This window comes from Apodemus sylvaticus, chromosome 3 (genome assembly GCF_947179515.1).
Source record: "Apodemus sylvaticus chromosome 3, mApoSyl1.1, whole genome shotgun sequence".
NCBI classification, from domain to species: Eukaryota; Metazoa; Chordata; class Mammalia; order Rodentia; family Muridae; genus Apodemus; species Apodemus sylvaticus.
In genome coordinates, this window is record NC_067474.1 from 146,228,888 (window position 1) to 146,251,533 (window position 22,646).

At 41.6% G+C, this 22,646-nt stretch overlaps 1 protein-coding gene across 3 annotated transcripts in view; it reads left to right on the forward strand.

The window, feature by feature from the left end:
• Eya3 (EYA transcriptional coactivator and phosphatase 3) overlaps positions 1 to 22,646 on the forward strand; it is an 84,656-nt gene that overhangs the window by 44,082 nt on the left and 17,928 nt on the right. For 2 of the 3 annotated variants that reach the window (XR_007977117.1, XM_052177600.1), the window contains exons 7-13: positions 950 to 1,087; positions 8,878 to 8,963; positions 10,370 to 10,553; positions 12,360 to 12,496; positions 17,355 to 17,438; positions 19,332 to 19,421; positions 22,582 to 22,640. Coding sequence is in view for 2 of the 3 variants with exons in the window: in XM_052177600.1 (XP_052033560.1) it covers positions 950 to 1,087; positions 8,878 to 8,963; positions 10,370 to 10,553; positions 12,360 to 12,496; positions 17,355 to 17,438; positions 19,332 to 19,421; positions 22,582 to 22,640 (778 nt within the window). In the remaining variant the exon portion in view is untranslated. The remainder of the gene's footprint in view (positions 1 to 949; positions 1,088 to 8,877; positions 8,964 to 10,369; positions 10,554 to 12,359; positions 12,497 to 17,354; positions 17,439 to 19,331; positions 19,422 to 22,581; positions 22,641 to 22,646) is intronic. The other variant, XM_052177601.1, reaches the window with a different exon arrangement.

Consider the following 22,646-nt stretch of genomic DNA (forward strand, 5'->3'; position numbering starts at 1 on the left):
CAGAGGCACGAGGATCAGCAGGGGTGTCAGCCTAGTGCTATGTGCAGCAGACCCTATCTCAAAGAGTAAGGCAGAGAGTGATGGAGCGGAACACCATTCATCACTCTGGATGGATGGAGAGATGTGGATGATTCTTCTGTGATCCATTAATAGTTGTTATGTTTGGATGATAGAATCATTTATAACTTTTTTCCTTACGTGTTATTTTGGTTTTGTTTTATACAATGTGATGCTATAATGTATAAACAGCCTTGATAGATATTTTGTTTTTGTTTTTAAGATATGGTCTCATGTAGCTGAGGATATCCTTAAAGTTAATAGGTAGTAGTCAGGATGTGCCTTTACTACTTGAGTACTGGGGTTGCTGACATGCACCGCCATGTCCACTCTGTATGGTGGGATTGAAGCCAGGGCTTTATAAATCTGTTAAGCAAGCTCTTTATCAACTGAACTACATCTGGGGCCTATGTAATGTTTTTTGTTTGTTCATGTTTAAAGCAGTGGTGTCTTTGCTAATATAGGAAACAAAGTCTATAAAATAATCAGTTTAAGAAAAATGTATCTAAAGCATTTAGAAAACTTGTTTATGGGTAAGTGAATTGGATATCTCCCACCTTGACAACTTCAATTTATCGTTGTACATTGACTGACAAGTACTGCAGTTTGGTGTACTATTTTCTGAATCCTGGTCAATTGCTCCAACCATTGAGATAAAGGAACATATGTGCCAGCTACTGTTGGGATCTTAGCAGTTCTGTTCCTATGGCTCTATCCTCTAATTCTTTGAAAATATGTTTGCTTGAGTTATAAGCAAGCAAATCAGTAATTTTCTCCTACAAGCAAATTTAAGATTTTTGACTTGAAACCTACCAGCTAGTGTTTAAAGCAGAGCCATGCTCCTCAGCCCCGTGTGTTGTTTGTAATTGGTCCACTTTATCATCTGATTCAGGTGCACTGTGGCCAGGTATGAAACCTGAAAGTGGTTTAATTCAGACTCCATCTCCAAGTCAACACAGTGTTCTTACCTGCACTACAGGGCTAACCACAAGCCAGCCAAGCTCAGCACATTATTCTTATTCCAGTCAAGGTAAATAGGCATGGTTGTGTGTCTGCTATTTAACTTTTATCTTTTTTTTTTAAATTGCCCGTATATCCAAACAAACTGGATGATACAGGAGCACCATCTAAAGTAAAGGGAATGGCATGCGTTTGTGCATGCTTTGTGTTAGGCAGGTCTGTGCAGTGTGGGTGTACGTAGCTTAGGCTTTGAATACGAGCTGCTTACTAGAAGTGAAGCCTCTTGCATGCTGATAGAAGCTTCTCTTGGTTTTGTGCTAGTCTGTCCTCAGTGGCATCCTCACATGGAAGTTCGCCACTCCTTGAGCCGGAACTTAGCTGGCTTCCATGTGAATTGTCACTGGAATGTGCAATGTGACTGCTTTTCTGCTGGTGGCTTTGTGGCACCCATCCTGTTTACTACTTCTTGGTGAGAGTATTTCTTTTGCTCAAAATGATCACAGTCGGGCATGGGTACAGGTGAGTGGCAGAGTGCCTGCCTGGCATGTGTGTTTCTATTCAGGGTGAACTTAAACAACCTTACTTCCCTGAGTTCTTCTCTGACAAGGTTGGGATTTATAATCAGGATAAGTAGAAGGGTAGCGTGGAATTTACTTGCCTACTCTCACGAGTCCACTCTCGAGTGGAGAACAATGGCCATTTGACTTCTCATGTTTTTGTTTTTGTTATTGTTTGTTTAATTATTTACAGCTTGTTATGTTTCATTCCTCATAAATAAACTTTGCCTGTGGTGGCTCATATCTTTATTCCCAGCACTCAGGAAGCAGAGGCAGGCGGATCTCTTAAGTTCAAAGCTAGCCTGGTCTACAGAGTGAGTTCCAGGACAGCTAAAGCTACACAGAGAAACCCTGTGTTCAAAAAACAAACAAACAAGCCCTCTAGAGGGTTGAGTGTGGTCACCCACAACCTCTGTAGATAGGAACTTTGCTGAAGAAAAAAATTTTTAGCTTTAACTGTTTTCAGTTCGTTGATTTGGGGCCTGTTTGATTCTGTAGTTAACAGCTCCAGGCCACTTTTGATTTTTTTGTTTTTGGTTTTTTTTTTAAGATTAATTTTATTTGTGTATGTATATATGTGTGTGTATGAAGGTACCCACATAGTGCTTACAGAGGCCAGAAGATAGCCTGAGTTACAAGCTGTTGTGATCTGCCCAACATGGGTGGTAGGAACAGAACTCAGGTCCTTTAGAAAATCAGTAAGTGCCCTTAATCTCTGAGTCATTCCTCCAGCCTCCTACTCTGTTCTTACGACCTTGGTCTAATAGACCTTTACCTCAGGTTTTCAGTCTCCTCTTCTACATTTCATCCTTTCCTTGCTGCCGCCTCCCTGTTTTCTTTCTTCCTAACAGGAACAACCTAGGAGGAACAAAACTTAAGGACATGATCCAGACTCACCTTGAACCTGTGGGCCCAACATAGGAGCCCATCAGGGAGTAGCACACAGTACCATTTCTAACTTTCATTTTATTTTCAGTGTTTTCTGAGAGATAATAGGTTTTGGGGATCAACTACAAGCAGTGAGGTACCAGATCCCTCTTAGCTCTTTTCCTGTTTAGGGATACACATAGGTCATGAAGGAAAAGTAAGGGTCCTGAGGTATAAAATCTCTACTCTTCTGCAGTTTTGTCTTGAAAATTTAACACTTCCCTTGCAGAATAAGTGAAGTAAAGGATTACTTGACTTTCATTAACTACCATCCTTACTTGTGTGATACGGTTTTTCCTTTGAACCTGTTAACTTGGTTTCCTTTGTTTTCTCTTAGTAGTAACTGCTAGTGTTTAGTGCTTGTAACTAAGTCTGAGCCATTTTTCTGGCTTCCTTTTAAAGGTTGTATGGGTGAGTATGTGCATGTGAGTGCAGATGCCATAGAGGCCAGGAGAGGGTGTTGGATCTCCTGGACTAGAGTTACATGCAGTTAGGAGCGGCCCAGAACACTTACTGGGAACCTAACTAAGGTTCTCTGCATGGTGGTATGTGCTCTTATTTGCTGAGCCCTCTCTCCAGCCCTGGCAGACTTTCTTGTTAGTATACTTTTAGATTGACAGAACAATTGGGCTGAGTGTACACGGGTCCTCAAGTAATTTGTACTACAAAGCTGGAGAGAGAAATATAGATGGGGGAGGGGGGAGTGAGCAACTCAGCAATAGCACAGACTCCATCCAGGAAAAGAACTGTGTGGAGTCCCTAACACAAGAACCAGAGCCTGTGGTCAGCTTACAGCTAAGGCTTTTACAGGGCAGTAAAGAAGGAAGAAGAGGACTGAAAAGAACTTTCAAGATATAGATTAATATCTTTCATGGCTAGCTGTACTAGGGGCTCATAGGGTGGGGAGGGTAAGAATCCAGAAAAATAAGTTACTTAGCTCTGGGAATCAAGTGATTTTTAGTTCTTGGAATGGTAATTGCATAAGTATTTACAAAGTGAGGAGCTTCACAAGATGATGTAATTATTGCTAATGTGTACACCGTACAGTTCCCTACAATTAGCCTCTCATGAGTATGCTACATTTGGTATGATATTGGAAATTATTATCAGTTAAGGAGGTAACTTAATCAAATGTAAGATGTATCTTACATTCTAATGGTCATGTCTCCCTATGTTCCTGTAGACTCTGCTCTGATGTTTCTGATTTATGATGACCTGGGAGCTTTGGGGATGCTCCTCTGTTAGACCGCATCTGATGTTTTATTCATGACTAGACTGGAATTGCAGGTTCCTCAAAGGGTCACAGAGGTAAAATGCTGTCTCATGTCAAATGTACATTCTATGCACATCACTTAGGACAGTTGGAATTAACCTTGACCAGTTGGCTCAAGGCATGCTTGTCAGGTATCTTCACTAAAAAGTTACTTTCTAAATTGTTTTTCCTTTCTGCAGTGTGTGTGTGTGGTGCTTTTGAGATAGACTTAAGACTTACCAAGTCGCCCTGGCTGACCTTGGCTCCTGACCGCCCAAGTGCTGGGATTATAGGTGGGAGCCACCATACCTGGTCTAGAAGGTACATCTATGTTAAAGGGTCTCTGCCCCTTTTATGGCCGTCTCTTTTCTGCCATCATTTCTTTATTGTTCATTTGTTTTTGGACTCAGACATGTATTTTATACTTTGAATTTTAATCCAGAGCAGCTTTATTTGCTATATCATGTGGTCACAGGAAACACATTTAGTTGACTCTGATGTCTTTTTACATTTTTTTCTTTTTGTTATTTTAAGGCAGGGTTTTCCTGTGTAGTCACAGCTGCCTTAGAACTCACTCTGTATAGACCAGGCTAACCTTAAACTGCACCTGTCTCTGCCTCCTGAGTGCTGGGATTAAGGCATGCACCACCCTGTCTGACTGGCACCTTTTTACTTTAATACCACTACTGAGCCTTTTTTTGGAGTTGGGTGTTTTGTTCTTTTAAACTCTTGAGGTGCCACTGAGGTGCTCTAAGACATCTTGTCTATCATCAAGTCCTAATGAGTCATCTCTCTGAAGGGGCTTAGTTTCTCTTACTGAAAAGAATGGTATTAGAGACCAAGATATGGGGCTTTCAGGGTGATCTGGGTAAAGGTGCTTGATCTGGTCCCCAGGACACACAGTGGAAGGAGAGAACTGACGTGTCCTCTGACCTCCATATCAAATACATACAAATACACAAATGAATGTGACTGTTTTTTAAAGCAAAACCTTTTTAAAAAAGATTTATTTATTTTTATGTCTGTGAGTACTGTATCTGCATGTACACCTGCATGCTGGAAGAGAGCATCAGATCACATTATTAGTGCTTGTGAGCCACCATGTGGTTGCTGAGAATTGAACTCAGTACCTCTGAAAGAGCAGCCAGTGCTCTTAACCACTGAGCCATCTCTCTAGCCCAAATGTAACTTTTTAATATATGTATATATATATTTTTTAATTTTCTATATTCTTTGTTTACAATCCAAAAGCTTTCCCCTTTCCCAGCTCCCCCCTCCCATGTAACTTTTAAAACAGAAAATGTGTAAAAACACATAAATGAATAAATAAATGTAATTTTTAGTAAAACTGATAGAGCTAGCAGGATGGCTCAGTGGGTAAAGGAACTTGTCTGTCATGGAAGCCATACAACCTGAGTTCAGTCTCCAGTGAGAGGGAAGCACCAGCTCCCTCCCACGAGTCATCCTCTTACCTCATACTTACACCATGGCACACATGTGCAAACACACACAAATGAGCCTGTGGGGTCCGTTCTTCTTCAAACCACCACACATACACATGCAGCACTACTAATAAAACATTAAAAAAAACAAAAAAACAAAAAAACTAAAGAAGTGATGGGCACATTGCAACTATGGTGTCAAGTGTCATTTCTTTTAGATATTCTGTTAACAGAGCAAGAAATATATGTGTGTGCTCTAACCTGTGTTAAGTATACACATATATTTTAAGTTAAATGCATGAATCTTTACTGGTTTCTCTCACTAATCCATTATCACAGAGCTCAGTTCAGGTTCTATCCACTGCCAATGTAAACCTCTACTCCAACATTTATTGTGCATGTTGGTGCATGAAGCATGTATGAGCACGTGCCCCAGCATGCATTTGGCAGTTGTAGGACAACTTTGGGTATAGGACAACTTTCTCTGGATTCTGGAGTTGAAGTCAGGTCCTCAAGTTTGGTAGCAGGTAGCTTTATCCACTGGATCACCTCACCAATCCTTGTTTAGGAGAAATTGCTTTGATTTATTACTAAGCTTCTAAAGTACAGGGTTTTTTTTCCCCCTCTTATATTTTTAAGTACATTGCAATAGACCATGCCCGTGTAATAGTACTTGCACTTAGTAGGCAGTATGTGTTTGACAAATGAATGAGTGAGCAAATGACCCATCCAGGCAGCCCGGACATGCAGTTTCTGCTAGGTCCCTAAGGCTAGGACTTGGTTGAGTTTTTGTTAAGTATTTTTGTTACATATGGAGAATATGTAACTCTCTTAAGAGTAGGTAACCTGACTGTCAGCCTCTAACAGACAAGAAGCCTTTGTTTCTTATGGCTAGTGTGTATAAGACTGAATCTCACAAATAGTTATTAAGCCTCATCTTTTTTGTTTGGTTGGATGGTTTTGTTTTTTCAAGACAGGGTTTCTCTGTGTAGCCCTGGCTAACTTGCTCTGTAGCTCAGGCTGACCTCAAACTCAGAGATCAGCCTATCTCCTGAGTGCTGGGATTAGAAGAGTGTGCCACCACTTGCCTGGCTAAGCCTAATCTGTTATATTTCAGGGACTTTGCTAGATGCTAGACATAATAAAATAGCAAGGTAGTCCTTGTTGAGCTTGCAGTCTGGTGGAGAGAGCAGACAGCACAAACAGTGAGGGAGTAAGGTTTCCCTAGGTGCTCTGAAGGAAGACGAGATGCATTGTCATGATGGACAGGGTTGCTGTTATCACACCTGCAGTTTAATATATGTCTGTAGGGTGATTAGCAATTTTTTATTCCTAACGTCTTAACCATAGTTCTTTATAGGGTAAAGCACATAGTGGTTATATACATTTTTAGGTAATTTAACTTGGGTTCAGTGATAGTTATACAAACCTATAATATACCACTTAATTTTTAGATTTAGGGTTATTAAATTTCTTTGTTGTTTTGCGGGTTAGATCTCATGAAGCCCACACTGGCCTTGAATTCACTGTGAATCTGAAGCTGGCCTTGAACTGATGCTCCTTTTCCCACCTTCTCAGTATACCATGCTTGGCTGATTTTTACATTTCTGAAACTACTTTGCAAGCATACATTTCTCCCATGTATATAGTGACCAGGAATAATTGAGTCTGCAAGTGTCCAGTGTTAGTAATTAAGAGAGTGCTGGGTAGGAGGAGAGAAGAAACTCAAGCCACGCTTAAAGGAAAGGGAAGTTGGTCTGGAAGTGAGGGCTGGGAGTGAGGGCTGGGAGTGAGGGCTGGAAGATCTGAGGAAGCTAGCTCTTTTCCCATTAGACGTCACTTTTGTTCAGTCTGTTCTGTTTCAGGCCTAGGATAATACATTGCTTATATTCTGGAACTACCAGAAAGTCTTTAGCCACAAAATGATTACAGTTGCTTAGGAGTTATCCATCCTGTATAATGTTGTTGTCTGGTGCTTCCTCTTAGGAAAGTGAATGGATTAAGCTATAGCAGAGAAGAAAGTGACTGCTGATGGGAAGCAAATGCCATCTATAAGTTATTGAATGCCTTCCATTTACTTGTATTTAGGAAAGAAGCCAGGAAGAGCCCTGTCATAGCCCTGGGGCAGAGCACTGGAGAGTTCAGGAGACAGGATTCTTAGTTCAGTGACTGAGGAAAGGACACTAGGAGAGTAACGAGGAGATCTAGCTGATATCTGACCACTGGGATTATCAACTAGACTGACCACACTGTCTGAACTCTTCTCTGGCCCAGCTCTTCAGTGAGCTGAGCTTGCGGCAGGAACACTATCCTTGTCTAGACGTGATTTTCAGCACAGTGCCCTCTAGAAATGGTTCTGTTCTGGCCGGCATTCTACCTACTTCATTTCCTCGAATTCTGTTCTTATTAGAGGTTTTCTTGGTGGCTTTGCCCTGGAGAACTTTGTGTTGGTCAGTTTGGTTCTTCTGGAGGGTGACTGCAGCAGGAACCATGTTTCTGTGCTTGTCATAAGTGAGAGAGAAGAGTTCAGAACTGGTGTCTGGCAATACTGGACACAGCCCCGTGATATTTGCTAGCCACTGAAGTTTGGGGTCAGAACCTGATTGATTCTGTTACAAGAAAAAAATGTAAAATTTAAAAAACATTCTAAGTAGTTATCTGAGAGAATACATTTTTACCTGACCAGATGAGGTTTAACATCTTCTGAGTCTTTGCAGGTTTATTGATAAAAGTTTCTAAATAACAAATCATGGTGGTATTAAAAATTTTTTTTATTATATTTGTGTGTGAGTATGAACACCCCGATGCAAGTGTGAAGGTCAGAGGACAACTAGTGGGAGTCAGACCTCTCCTTCCACCATGTGGATCCCAGGACTCCAACTCAGGTTGTCAGCCTTTGCACCAAGCAGCATTACTTGCTAGGCCATCTTGCTGGTCCTCATGGTGTTTTTTGATCCACATTACTAACCCATTATTTGAATATAGCAGTTCTAAGCATTTTAGAATTTATAGAACTAGCTTTATTTCTCAAAGTATGTTCCTCAGGAGAGACATAATTTGGGGCAAATGGCCATAAACAATACCACAACATAGGACTCTCCAGAGCTCTATTGACTGTCAGGTCACATGGAGGAGAATCATTCTTCAACTTCTAGAAAAGACTGGAATGATTTGGCTTAGTTCTGACTTTACTGGTATGTCAGGTGAGCTGTGAATTGTGTATGTGTATTCTGTGAATTGTGTATGTGTATTCTAGGACTGTATGTAGACTCAAATTGAAACAATCCTCCAAGTGTTTTGTTTATAATCAAGCCTCACTGCGATACTGCATGCAAAACAAGTATTTGCTTTTTTTAAAAAAAATGTTAATATATTTTATGTATATGGTGTTTTATTTGTTTTATGTCTGTGTATTATATGTATGTCTGGCACCACAGAGGCCAGAAAGAGGACTTGGGTTACATGCGGTTTTGAGTCATATGGGTACTAGAACTTGGACCCAGGTTTTCTGGAAGAGCATCCAGTACTCGTGACCACTGAGCCGCCATCTCTCCAGCTTCCAACATTTGCCTCTCTACCTAATATTCTTTTCTCCTTGACAATATGTTCAGTTAATTTCCATATCTTTAAGCCGTTTACATCTAATTGCATTTAACATCTCCTAATCCTCTCAATCCTGTAGCTTCAAGCACAAATGCCAGCCTGATACCCACTTCATCTGCAATTGCCAATATTCCAGCAGCAGCCGTGGCCAGCATCTCAAACCAGGTACTGTGCCGTTTCTCCATCCTCCTTGATATGATTCACCCAGCTCTCCCTTCTCTTCTTTCCTGGTCAGCTTGCCATCTAAGGAACAACTAGGAATAGTGTAGACGGCCGAGTCCTGTTGCTGGATGCCCTCAGAGCTCTGGCTGCCCTTCTGTTTCTCCTGTTCCTTGCTAATCCTCCCAGGAATATGGTTGTGTCTATGGCATTATCTATCATATTAAATGCCTGCCTTCCCCAGTGCTCTCACTAGGGTGCGCATTCAACAAGGGCTGGGATTTATTTTTCTACTTTTGATCAGTTTTATATTCCCAGAGCCTAGACAAATTCCCGCATTCACTTAAAAGGAGCTCATAACTATTGTGGAATGGATAAATACTACCTCTACCCATCTCCTTATTAATTGTTTGTAGTTTGGTTTGTTTTACTTTTCATGTTTTTTTGAGACAGGACTTCTTTGTGTAGCTCTGGCAGTTCTGGAACTTGCTTTGTAGACCAGGCTAACCTCAAACTCAAACAGATTTTCACTCCTCTGTCTCACAAGTTCTAGGATTGAAGGTATGCACTACCACCACTGTGCTGGGCTGTGATTTGGTCTTGATCACTGTTATGTATATACTTAAATGATAACTATAATGTCTTCAGTGTTTTAGAGTTGGTTTGGTTTGGCTTTTCAAGACAGAGTTTCTCTGTGTAGACCTGGCTGTCCTGGAACTCACTCTGTAGACCAGGATGGCTTCGCACTCAGAAATCCTCCTGCCTCTGACTCCCAAGTGCTGGGACTAAAGGCGTGCACCGCCACTGTCCAGCATTTGTTTTGTTTTTAACATGCTCAGACTTTCTTTACAGCAGCCGCTGTTACTACTCTCTCCGCAGACTGTGGTCTGGGCTACAGTTAACCTCCTCTTTGACTATCTGTGCCTCACTGTTTCACTGATGCTGTGTTTATTTTTTCTTAAGTCCATGTATACCTTGGAGTTCAAAGGGGCTCTTCTGTTCTGGGTAGGGCCTCATTATGTACTCCTGGCTGTCCTGGGATGCACCACAGTCCAGACTGGCCTCAAACTTGCATTCCTCCTTCTGCCAGTCTGCTGGGCTAAGTTCATGTGCTCCCACGGTGGCCCAGTGTTCCTGTTGTGTTCCCAGATATGTGCCTTGCTCTCCCCTTTCACAGTCCTTGTTTTGACTTTCAAAAAATAGTGTCTTTAGTTTTTCACATTATAACTTACTCCTGAAGCAAGTTTAACCAAATTTACATTGTCTGCTTCGATGTGTCTATACTCAGGTTTCTTCACTTTGAAAATCTTTGATTACTTGGGATTGTTAGGTAGGTGGAAAATAAGAAAATGTTTTAGGAAAATAATTTTGACCTTTTAAAATAGTCTTGTTTTCCTTCCTTTGGCCTGCAGGACTATCCCACCTATACTATTCTTGGACAGAATCAGTACCAGGCCTGCTACCCCAGTTCCAGCTTTGGAGTCACAGGTCAGACTAACAGTGATACTGAGAACACAGCATTAGCAGCTACAACATACCAGACGGAGAAGCATAGTGCTATGGTACCTGCACCAGCCACACAGAGGCTTCCCTCTGGTAAGTACAGAGAACCAGACTTCATCCAACAGTGTTTCTAAGTGAGGGTAAAGGATTTTGTTCTGGGATAAGTCAGTTTTACCATGCTGTTGGTTTCCCTTTCTAAGTTTAAATTGTACAAACAGACTGTGATAAGAAACTGTGTGGCGAATATCTATAGATGCTTACAACGGAAAAGTGCCAACAGTGAGATGTGTTTCTAGTGCACACTCTGCTCTCCCATCTCTTCAGATCAAGAGCTTATTTGTTGAAGGTTGCAGGACTCCAATTTTAATACAGGCCTGCTTTAACCCCTGCTAGGAACTCAGAGCAGGTGCTCTTTCTGTGTCTTAAATGTCTTTAAGGTTCTAAGTACAGCTACAGTTCTTTCCCAGTAATCCTAACATTTGACTCAGGAGGCCAGAGACTACTTGTGTGTGGCACTGAGAGGCCTGGCCCTGCCTGCACTGTCACCAGCAGCCCAAGGAGTTCCCTTTACACTTAAGGACTTCTTACTTTCGGAAAGCCCAGTCCTTGATTATACCACAGAATTTCAGGATGAGCCAGAGTGAAATAAAGTTAGTGAGTTCATATCAGGGAGAATACACGCTTTACAAGTAGTAGAAGTGTGGGAGTTAGAACTCTTGGTCAAGATTACACAGCCCTCAGCACCTGCGGCCTCTCAAGAGGAATTTGCACTTAGGTAGCTCTACAATGGCTGCAGGAGTGATTTTGTGTCTACGTCACATTGTTCAGAAGACTGTAATTTACAACAAAGTTTAAAGAATAAACAGAGTTTACATTTTAAATAAATTTTAAATGCTAAATAAAAATGCTGGACACTTGGGAAACTGAGACAGGTGGATATTTGTGAATTCTTGGCCAGCCTGGGCAATGTCTCAAAAAAAAAAGGTTAGAGATTAGTTCTTCAATTTTAGACTAGAGAGATGACTATGCAGTTAAGAGCACAGACTGTTCTTCTACAAGACCTGAATTCAATTCCAGGCATCCAGAGGGATGCTCACAACTGTCTGGAACTCCAGTAGTTCCAGGAGACCTGATGTCCTCTTCTAACCTCCTGCGACACTGTATGCATGTGGTACACAGACATACATGCAGGCAAAACACCCATTCCTGTAAAATAACAGTAAGAATAGTTTTTAAGAAGACTATTGATTTGTTTCTCTTTTAAATATTTTTTAGATTTATTTATGTTCGCATGTGTTTTGTGTGCGTATATGTACATATACCACTGCTTGTCTGCTGCCCTCAAAGATTAGTAGAGGGATTTGGGTCCCCTGAAACGAGTTAGAGGTGGGTCCACTTAAACCCATGTGTCTTCAAATGCAGCAAGTGCTCTTATCCACGGAGCCATTTCTCAGTCAGAACATTCACTTCATTTCAGGAACATTACTTCATAAATGAAATTATGAGATGCTTTTGATGAAATACATTTAGGGGTGAGCGAGAGGTATTCGTGTAAGTAACTGGAGGTCACAAACATTCTGGCCATAAGTAGGCATGATTTGTTGTTTAGGCTGGCCTTTTAGGGTGTCTTTAGAAAGGCACATGTGGTCTGTAGGCGAATGATGTCTCTGTGGACAGATACTGTTTGTGTGGTAGGTCCTGTCTCTGTAGGCCATTCTGGTTACTTCAGAATCCTGGCCAGATTGTGAGGTAAGGGGCTTCTTGCTCTTCCCAGGTTCCTTTATTTTTAATATAAGGCCTCTGTCTTTTTTATTGCTCCTCTTGCTAACCCCTGTCTCTACTCTGGTTCTCACAGCCTGGAACTACTGACAGTATGTATCTTGCTTTTCCTTTCAACAGACTCCTCTACAAGCCCACCTTTGTCCCAGACTACCCCAAATAAAGATGCTGATGATCAGTCCAGGAAAAACATGACTGTCAAGAACCGGGGCAAGAGGAAAGCTGATGCCAGCTCTTCCCAGGACAGTGAATTAGAAGTATGTGAAGAAACTCACTTGAGTTGCCTGTTCTGTTTTCCTCACCTCTGTCAAGCATGTCTGGAATTTGTAGAGATAGTGTTGTTGTATGTTGTGTCTGCTTGAATTTCTTGTGGGGGCATTTAATTGGCCAAGAGGAAAAAAATCCAGGTATAAGAAAATCCTTCCATGCCCACAACTTAACTTATATCCCTTCCAGCTGTTTGACCTTTTTGGTTCTGGGTAACTTTAACAGAAGGAACAAATGTTCTCCACATTCAGAGAACAGGAAGAATGCAATGCATCTCAGGAGAGAACCAAAGGAGCTGTGAACTGTGAGCTGTCACGGTGTCTCCATTTAGAAATCGAAAGTGGGAAGGATAGTGTGAGTGCATCCAGGACCCACGGGTGTGCTAAGTGTGAGTGCATCTGGGACACACTGGTGTGCTGAGTGCCTGACATGCATGCCAGCACACCAGGCCATGTGTGAGAACTGCGGGAGTTTACTGTGGCCGCAGATTTCAGGTATGATTGGAAAGGATAGAAAAACAGACAGAAGTCTAAGGTTAGAATTTTTACATCACCTTATTTTTGTGGCTTTCACTTTTCGTTTATGATATTTAATAAAGCAAAGAAATATACTTAAATGTGCTCTTAGATGCAGATAATTGAAGCTGTACATAGAATCTGTCTTCTTCCTTTCTGGGGAGCAAATATAGCAAGAAATAAGGAAACTAAGCTTTTAATATCATTCTTAGGAAAACTAACAGTTCTCATTTTTAGCAATTGTACCACGGTGCACATTACATAAAACTTTACTGTTTCTGCTGGACATACTACACACCTGTAATCCTAAGACTTCAGAAGGCAGGAAGATCAGGAGCTCAAGGTTATTCTTGGCTGCATAATTGCCTGAGACTCCACCTAAAAACCTTTTTAAAAAGGATTGTACTGTTTTGTTAAGATTTGAACGTTTTATGAGTATGGGTGGCTTTTTTTTTAAATGTGTGTGTGTTTTGTTTGCATGTATGTCCGTGTATCACATGCATGTCTGGTGTCCAGAGGCCAGAGGAGGGTGTTCAATCCCCTGAGACTGGAGTTAGAGACTTGTGAGCCTAATTATTAAGATTGCTGGGTGCTGGGAGTCCAACCGAGATGAGCAGACAGTGCTCTTCAGGGCTCAGCCATGTCTCTAGCCCCAGCTTTACCACTCTAAGAGCATAATTCAGTGTGGTTAGATATGTTAGCACTATATGTTTCTGGAACATTTTTGCGGTTTTGCGTTTGGTTTTCTTTGTTGAAGATATTCTCACCCCTGCCTTGGACCCCTGGGCAGTCCTGCTCATACTCCTGAGTGCTGAGATGACAGTTGTGAGCCTCTCTGCCCTGTGTCAGACCCTGTGCTTGATCCTAAACAGACTGTCTACCTATTAAACAGTGACTCCCCACACCCTTTCCTTGCCCATAGCAACTACGATTCTGCTTGCTGCTACTGTGAATTTGCCTGATCTGGATCTAAGTGTGAGCATACAGTGTGTGTTTGTACTCTTATCAGGCTGATTTCAGTCAGTAGGATGCTCTTGAGATTTATCTGTGTTGCAGCATTGATCATAATTCCATTTCTTTCAATGACTGAATGGTGCTTCACTACATATGTACACTCGTACTGCATCTTGCTTGTCTTGTGTCTGTTGAAGGACACTTTCACTTCTAGGCCATTGTAAACAATGAAATTGCCAGATCTCACTGTGTTCAGCTTCATGGAGAGCTGTCTGACTTCTATACTCTTACATTGCCGCCGTGGACCATGTTCTCATCAATGCTTATTTTTCATCTCCCCTTTTTAAATTGTATTTTAAGTGGTGGTGAGACAGGTGCTCTACATACCTCCGGCTGCTGGAACTTGCTCTGTAAATTAGGCAGGCCTGGAGCTCACAGAGCTATGCCTGGCCCCACCCTTTCAAAAATGGAAGCTACCCTTTTGTGTCTAAAATGACATCTCACTGTAGTTCTTCAGAGGCAGGTGGATTTCTGAGTTTGAGGCCAGCCAGGGCTATACAGAGAAACCCTGTCTCGAAAAACCAAAAAATAAAAAATAAAAAAAAAAAAAATCATGTGACTCCTCCAACTTTGTCCTCTCTTGAGGTTGTTTTGGCTATTTAGAGATCTCTTCAGATTCCCTTTTTTGAATAGTTTTTTAAACCTGTTTATTTGAAATTGGTAGTAATTAAATTCAGTTTCATGTAAACACTTGTGTTTTAACACAAGTGTTTAACAAGCACTGTGGTAGGACAGGAGAGGCGAGTTAAGAGTACTTGTTGCAAAAAAAAAAAAAATACTTGTTGCTCTTGCAGAGAACCAAGTTTTGGTTTTCAGCACCCACCTGGTGGCTCACAACCATCCATCACTCTAGTCCTAGACGATCCAACACCATCTTCGTATTTCTAAGAACACCAATCATGCACATGGTGCACAGACATACATGTGGGCAAAACAACCACACTTGTAAGATAAACAAGTCTAAAGAAAAAATGTTAAATAAAGAACACTGTGGAGATTTGGGTGTGGTTCAGAGTGCTTTGGCGTTGCCATTTTAGCAACATTGTCTTCCAATCTGTGGATATTTACATTTATGTTTTCTTCGTCTTCATCACTATATTAGGGTTTTCGGTATATTGTGCAAATCTTTTTTTTTCATTGGTTAAATTTACTCCTAAGTGTTATTTTGTTAAAGTTTCGTTTATGTATGTATATGGGTATTTGTCTGCATGTGTCTGCACATCAGAAGAAGGTGTGAGACCCCCTTGAGACTACAGATCCAAATGGCTGTATTGCTAAGTGAGTGCTGGGAATTAAACTCGGAACCTTTGGGAAAGGAGCCAGTGCTCTTAACAGCTGAGCCGTCTCTCCAGCCCCCTGAGCATTACTTTTGATGGGATTATTTTTAATTTTTTTTCACTCATTACATTAAAACATCAGATTTTTTTAAAGTAATATATTGAACACATTATCTTCTACTACACACACACACACACACACCCTGATGCATTTTCTTTATCTGTTGAGGTTAATCGTGTGTTTTCCCTCTCTTAAAAACAGTTATTAAGGGGCTAGAGAGGTGGCTCAGCAGTTAAGAGCACTGACTGGCTGGGTGGTGGTGGCACACACCTTTAATCCCAGCACTTGGAAGGCAGAGGCAGGCAGATTTCTGAGTTCAAGGCCAGCCTGGTCTACAGAGCAAGTTCCAGGACAGCCAGGGCTATACAGAGAAACCCTGTCTCGAAAAAACCAAAGAGAGAGAGGGAGAGAGAGAGAGAGAGAGAGAGAGAGAGAGAGAGAGAGAGAGAGAGAGCACTGACTGCTCTTCCAAAGGTCCTGAGTTCAATTCCCAGCAACCACATGATGGCTTACAACCATCTGTAGGGGAATCTGATAATCTGATGCCCTCTCTGGTGTGTCTGAAGACAGCTACGTATACTCATATAAATAAAATAAATCTTTAAAAAAAGTTATTAAACATTATATATTATATAATCCCTGATTAATTTTATATATGAAGAGAACCATTATTTTTCTGTGATGGGGACTTATGCTTGGTTGAGATTTGTGCGCTGTTTTTCATGAGGGCTGTCATCTTCATGCCACTCTAGTCTTATCTGCTTCATGGTCTGCTCTTAGAGATGCTGGCTTCACTGCATGAGTTAGAAAGTGTTCCTTTTTTTGTGTGCTTTTGAAAACACATAGGAAGAGTTATGTTAATTCTTAAATTTCTGTTCTAATTCACCGGTGACATAACTGGATCTCAGACTTTTAGGGACGTTTTAAATTACTGGATCCGTCTCCTTACTAGTAGCAGGTTTTACCACATTTTCTGCTTTTTCTCTAGCCAGTTTTGGTTGTGTTGTGTGTTTCTTAAGAGAGTCCCTGTCGGGTCCATTTACACCTGTGAGGTCACAGTTCTGTCCCCACCTGCACTTATGGTCTTAGTCATTTGAGTCTCTGTCCCTCGTTGGTTTTGGTAAATGTCACTTCTGTTGAAATTTTCAAAGAACCCACTGTTGCTTTCATTGTCTTTTCTCTATTCTGTTCTCTTGGTTCTTTCTACCTTATCTCTTACTTCTTCCCTTTCCCTACCTTTAGCTTTAGTTTACCTGCCATGTCTAAGTAGTCCTTGGATGTATAATATGGCTATGATTTGAGATTTTTCTTCTTGGCACTGGGGATTGAACCCAGAGCCTCAGGCCTGTAGAATGTAAGCTCTGTCCTGAGGCTTGAGGCTTCTTTTTCCCTCTTCTCTTTATGGGCTTTTGCTGTGCACCTGAGGCTAGCCTCAGCAATTAGTGATCCCAGTCTCTGTTTCCCCAGTTTGGGGATTGCAGGCATATGCCCGTGCCAGCTGCTTGCTTGTTTGCTTGCTTGCTTTCTGGCTTTTCTTTTCTTTCCTTTCCTTTCCTTTCCCCTTTTTTATTGAGACAGGGTCTTACTGGATAGCCCTGTCGGCCTGGAGTTCTCTAAACTTACATGGTTTCAAACTCACAGAGATTCCCTGTCTCTGCTTCCCAACTGCTAGAATAAAGTCATGTCCCTATGCCATTCCTTTTTTTAATGTTTGCATTTGTAGTTAGAGTTTCCCTGTCAACATTTCTCTCACTGGGTCTCATAAGCTATATATGCTGTATTTGTTTTCATTCGTCTTAGATATTTTCTAATTTTATTTATGATTTTTTTTTGAATCATTGATTCTGTAAAATTGTGTTATTACATTTCCACATATTTGTTGTTTTTTTTTTTTAAACTTTAGTTTTCCTTGTTTTTGTTTTTGTTTTCTCATTCCACTGTGATTGACAGATAACTCATTTTTTTGTCTTCCCCCCCTCAGCGGGTATTTCTCTGGGACTTGGATGAAACCATCATCATATTTCATTCCCTTCTTACTGGATCCTATGCTCAGAAGTATGGAAAGGTAACTGGAGTCTTCTGTTGTAACTGTCTCTCCCCTGAACATCCACTTTCTCTGCTGCCTCTCTTGCCCTGTTGACATTTTGCATATATATAGTTGACAGGATTAGGGCTCAAGAGATGGCATGTAACTAAGAGCACTTACAGCTTTTACAAAGGACTTTGGTTTGGTGTCCAGTGCCCACATGGCAGCTTACAGCCATCTATAACTCCCAATTCCAGAGGATTCAACACTGTTTTGTGGCCTCTGCTGACATTGTATGCATGTATTACAAAGACATAACATGAGTGAGTGCCAGGACAGCCAGGGCTACAAAGAGAAACCCTGTCTCAGAAAAACCAATAGATAGATAGATAGATAGATAGATAGATAGATAGATAGATAGATAGATATAACATGCAGGTAAAACACCCATATACATGAACATTCGAAACAAAACAAAGTATTGGGATCAAACCCAGGGCCTCACAAATGCTAGGCAAGTGCTGTACCACTGAGCTATGTCCCCAGTCCTACTGTGTTGATTTGGAACTTCTCAGGTATAAAACCTGACTACATGGTTTGGTGTCCTGCAGGCTGTATACCTAGGTTAGCTTTGATGCTAACACTAAAACCTGATCTAGGAGCAGTACTGTCTCTCAAGTTATTCAAGAATTCCTTTCAGGTTGATGAGATGACTTACCAGGTCAAAGTGCTTGCTGCCAAGCCTAATGACTTGAGTCCAGTCCTCAGTACCCACAGTGAACGTGATGAGCTAACTCCTCACAAGTTGTCCTCTGACTGTGTATGTGTGTATACACACATGCACACACACCAAGTAAATAAGTGTACTTTTTAATGTACTTCATAAGCATTAAAATGTAGAAAAAAAGACTCAAAATTGAATGAAATTTCATGATTATATATTCCAAAAACTAACTATATTCCAATTGTGTCAGACAAAATTCAGTGTGTTGAATCTTCAGTGTGAGCACACTTTCAGCAGAAGAATGAGCTGTTATTAGCTCTGAGCATTTCTTTGTCTGGAGACAGGTCTCACTGTTCTTGAGCTCCTGCTCAGCCTCGTGACTGCAGAACTGTGGTTTGCCACAGATTATCTCCAGGATCATTTTTATTTCTAGAAATGAATTATAAAAATAACTGTTTGCTGTCTTGCTATTCATGGTTTTCTAGGATTGCCAGGAAAGTTGTTGGCGAGTGCTGAGCAGCTGACAGAAGCTCCAACCTTACATTCCTAAATACTTGTGCTCTAAGCGAAGGCTGATACTTCCTTTTAAAGCAGCCCTCTTTTCTCCTGGCTTCCAGGGTTGGACTGTTGGGTATTTGCTATTCCCTGTGTCACAGAAGCAGGGAAGGGACTGTACATGTTACTTTTGTTTTGTCAAGACAGGATTTCTTGGTGTAGTACTGGCTGTATAGACCAGGCTAGCCTCAAAACTCAGATCCACTTGCCTTTGTCTCCTGAGTGCTGGGATTAAAGGCATGTGCTACCACTCCTGGGCTTTGATTTTTTTTTAAAGATTTATTTATTTATTATCCAAGTACACTGTAGCTGTCTTCAGACACTCCAGAAGAGGGTTTTAGATCTCGTTATGGATGGTTGTGAGCCACCATGTGGTTGCTGGGATTTGAACTCAGGACCTTCAGAAGAGCAGTCAGTGCTCTTAACCACTGAGCCATCTCTCTAGCCCGGCTTTGATATTTTTATTAATAACTACCCATAACCTCTGTATTTTATAAGCCCAGGTTCTTATAAATGTGAGTGAAATTGCCTCAGTAAGATTCGAAGTCCTGTTGTGTTGGACTAGACTCAAAGTAGTTTTCAAACATCTGAACATTAGAACCAGCGCTGCGAGCCGCATCGAGCACATGTTCTCACTTATTTTTTCATTCCAGGACCCAACAGTAGTAATTGGCTCAGGTTTAACAATGGAAGAAATGATTTTTGAAGTGGCTGATACACATCTATTTTTTAATGACTTAGAGGTAAGTGGTTAAAGTTGTTTTTCTGCTCTGTGAGGCGTTTTATTCTGTAAGGTGTTGTTAGAGCCTGATAAGAGATTAGGTAAAACAGGGATGAAGGGGGAAGGGGCTCTGTTAACAGGATCACCACAGGCTTCTAGCTCCAGGAAGAACAGTGTCACAGTTGAATCTCCAGATTTTTTTATTTTTCTAGCAGAGTTGGAGGTGGGATGTTTTGTTTCATTTTGTTTTGAGACAGCATCTCATGTAGCCCAGAAGGCTAAATGTGACCTTGAACTTGCCTCTACCCTCTGAGAGCTAGAATCAGCAGTGTGCCACCATGCCAGGGTTTACACAGAGCTGGGGAGTAAAGACCTTGAACTCAGACAGATCCACTGGCCTCTGCCTCCTCAGTTCTGGGATCTGAGGTGTGCATTCTCATGTCCTGATGCTGCTGCTTTTTTGGTTTTTCTTTTAAGTGTGTGTGGGTGTTTTCTGTTTAGGTTTGTCCAAGCTCAGATGGATGCAGTGCCCATGGAGGGCCAAAAGAGGACAAATGCCCTGTGGGTGCTGGAAACGAACCAGCTCCTCTGCAAGAACAGCCAGTACACTTGACCACTGAGCTGTCTTTCAGTCCCTATGCCCAGCATGTGTGTATGTGTGTATGTGTGCATATAGACATAGACATATACATGAATGACACCTTCATGGTCTCTAATTGGTAGATGACTAATCTTACTGCTATCAGATGGGTTTTCTCCACTTTCATTGACTATTTTTTCTTTTCAGTGTAATTTGTCAAAGGTCATTCTATGACACAGATAACCCTGAATCTATATGAACTATTATATTTTTCTTCTATATTAAAAATTTTCTTACTCCTGTTTAAAGTTTATTTGCCTGTCTTCAAATGGCAACATATTCTTCTGTATTTTCTTGTAGAAACTTTTAAAGTATTTTTTGTTCTCTTTTGAGGTGTGGTTGGTTGGTTGGTTTTGGATTGGAGGTGTGGAAGTTTTTGAGACAAGGCCTTAGTTTGCATAACCCAGGGTGCCTTTTAGCTCCTGCCTCAGCTGCCTAAGTGCTGACATTACAGGCACACAGCAGCACTCCTGGGCTCACTGTACTTCTGTGCATGTGTCTTATCCGTGTGTAAGTGAAGCTTGATGTACTCAACTCTTTTATGAAACTCTAACACGCCGAGAGTGCATGCTGACATACATGCTGAAGAACTCTGGGAATTGCCTTTAGAGCTTCCCTGTGGGGTAAGCATGGTAAATAGATCTCAGGACTGGGGCTGTGCGAAAGTCAGAATGGGAGTCTCGGGCTGGGTGCACCATGTTCCCCAACCTGGCCTTGAGTGGGCATCCCTGTTCAAGAAATTAGTAATAGGTTGTTCTGGCCAAAGGAGAGGGCAGTTGGGAAACAGCACAGAGGCAGAGGGGGAGCAGGTGTCACCGCTTCATGACTTTATGTTCTATACTGTGTCCTGGATAAATGTTTTTTTAAGCAGCAGTTTTAAAGTAAAGTAAAACAACCTTTACAAGCACAAGGTAAGGCCTGTTGTCTTTAAACACAGTTCTCCAGCAAACCATATCACTGTGGTAAACTCCAGCTCTACACTTGTTGGCAAAGTGAAACAGCATAGTTTTTAATCAGTAAACATTAGTTGAGAACCTATTGTGTTTCAATAATTATTCCCAAATTGTATTTGTAATGATTTTCTAGACATAGTCTGAATTCAGGACTGAAAGTTTTGGAAGGATTTGACCTGAATGTGTTCCTGCCCCACCCCCACCCCCACCCCCAGGTCAGTAGTTCTCTACTTTAGGGGGCATAAGAATCCCCTGGGGAGTTCTAGTAGATCTGGCATGGGCCCGAAAATATGAATTTTAACAACCTTCCCCAGAGGATTCTGGTGTAGGTGTCCTAGTGGTGTCATGGAAGACAGCAACCAGTTAGGCTGTTGGTGGTGCATCTGGGCTCCTCTTCCTACCACTCACCAGTAGTATGATCCTGAGAAAATGTTGACTTAGATGACCTGTGCTTTATGCTTAAAATTTAGGTATGCATTTCTCGTCCAACTATTCTGATTGGGGTTGTTTTGTTTAAGGTTGGGTTGGTTTGGTTTGGTTATGGTTAGGGTTTTTTTAACTCTGATTCATGTACTTAATATGCTCTCTCTGTAAGACCCCCAAAAACCGAGGACGCCCCAGAGCCTTACGCTTCGGAAGGTGATACCCAAACCACTCTTGAGAAACAGTCTCGATGCAATAGCATGAGGATTTCTTTATTCCAGAATTCTGGGTTCCACAGCCGTACATCGGCGCAGGGTTAGAGGACTGTGGACCCTGAGTGCAGAATTGGGACAGCTTTTATAAGTTCGCAACAAAGCCCAAGAATCACCAACCAATCATTTCTTAGCATGGAGAGCCCGTGAAATGCGAGCCAATCGATTTGTACCACTCCATAGTTTTTAGGCCAATCAGTTTAAATTATCGGAGCCCGCGCTCAGTGGACCAATTAGTTTCCTATTTTCTTGGATGTCTATAGCTGCGTGAACTCCTGGATAGGTAATGGCGTAAGCAGTTTACTGAAGCAAGATAAGCTTAGCTCTTTTCCAGTAACCTCGTGGGGCCAGGATCACCTATTCAGGGCCTTTTTGCTAGCTCTAAACAAAGGGTGGGCTCTGGAATGTGACCTTTTACCTAGTTTCTAACAAAGAGCACGCTCTGGAATGTGAAGTGTTTGGGGCTCCTTAGAAAGCTGGAGTTAGGCTGTATTTTCTATTCTTTCATCTCTGCATGCCAGAGGAGGACATTAGGCCTCATTATAAATGGTTGTTAACACACTATGTAGTAGCTAGGAATTGAACTCAGGACTTCTAAAAGAGCAGCCACTGCTCTTAACTGCTGAGCCATCTCTCCAGTCCCCTATTCCCAATTTGGATATACTTTCCCAACATTATTTCATATACAACAATTAATTGTAAACAAATTGGACTGTGGTGACACATGCCTTTAATCCCAGCTCTTGAGAGGCAGAGGCAGGCAGATCTCTTAGCTCAAGACCAGCCTGGTACCCAGAACAAATTCTAGAACAGGTAGGTCTTTTTATATGATAGCACAGTAGTGACAGCACCTCTGTTCCCTGGAATGAACATGTGCGTTTTGTCTTTTAACAGGAGTGTGACCAGGTGCATGTGGAAGATGTGGCTTCTGATGACAATGGCCAGGATTTGAGGTGTGG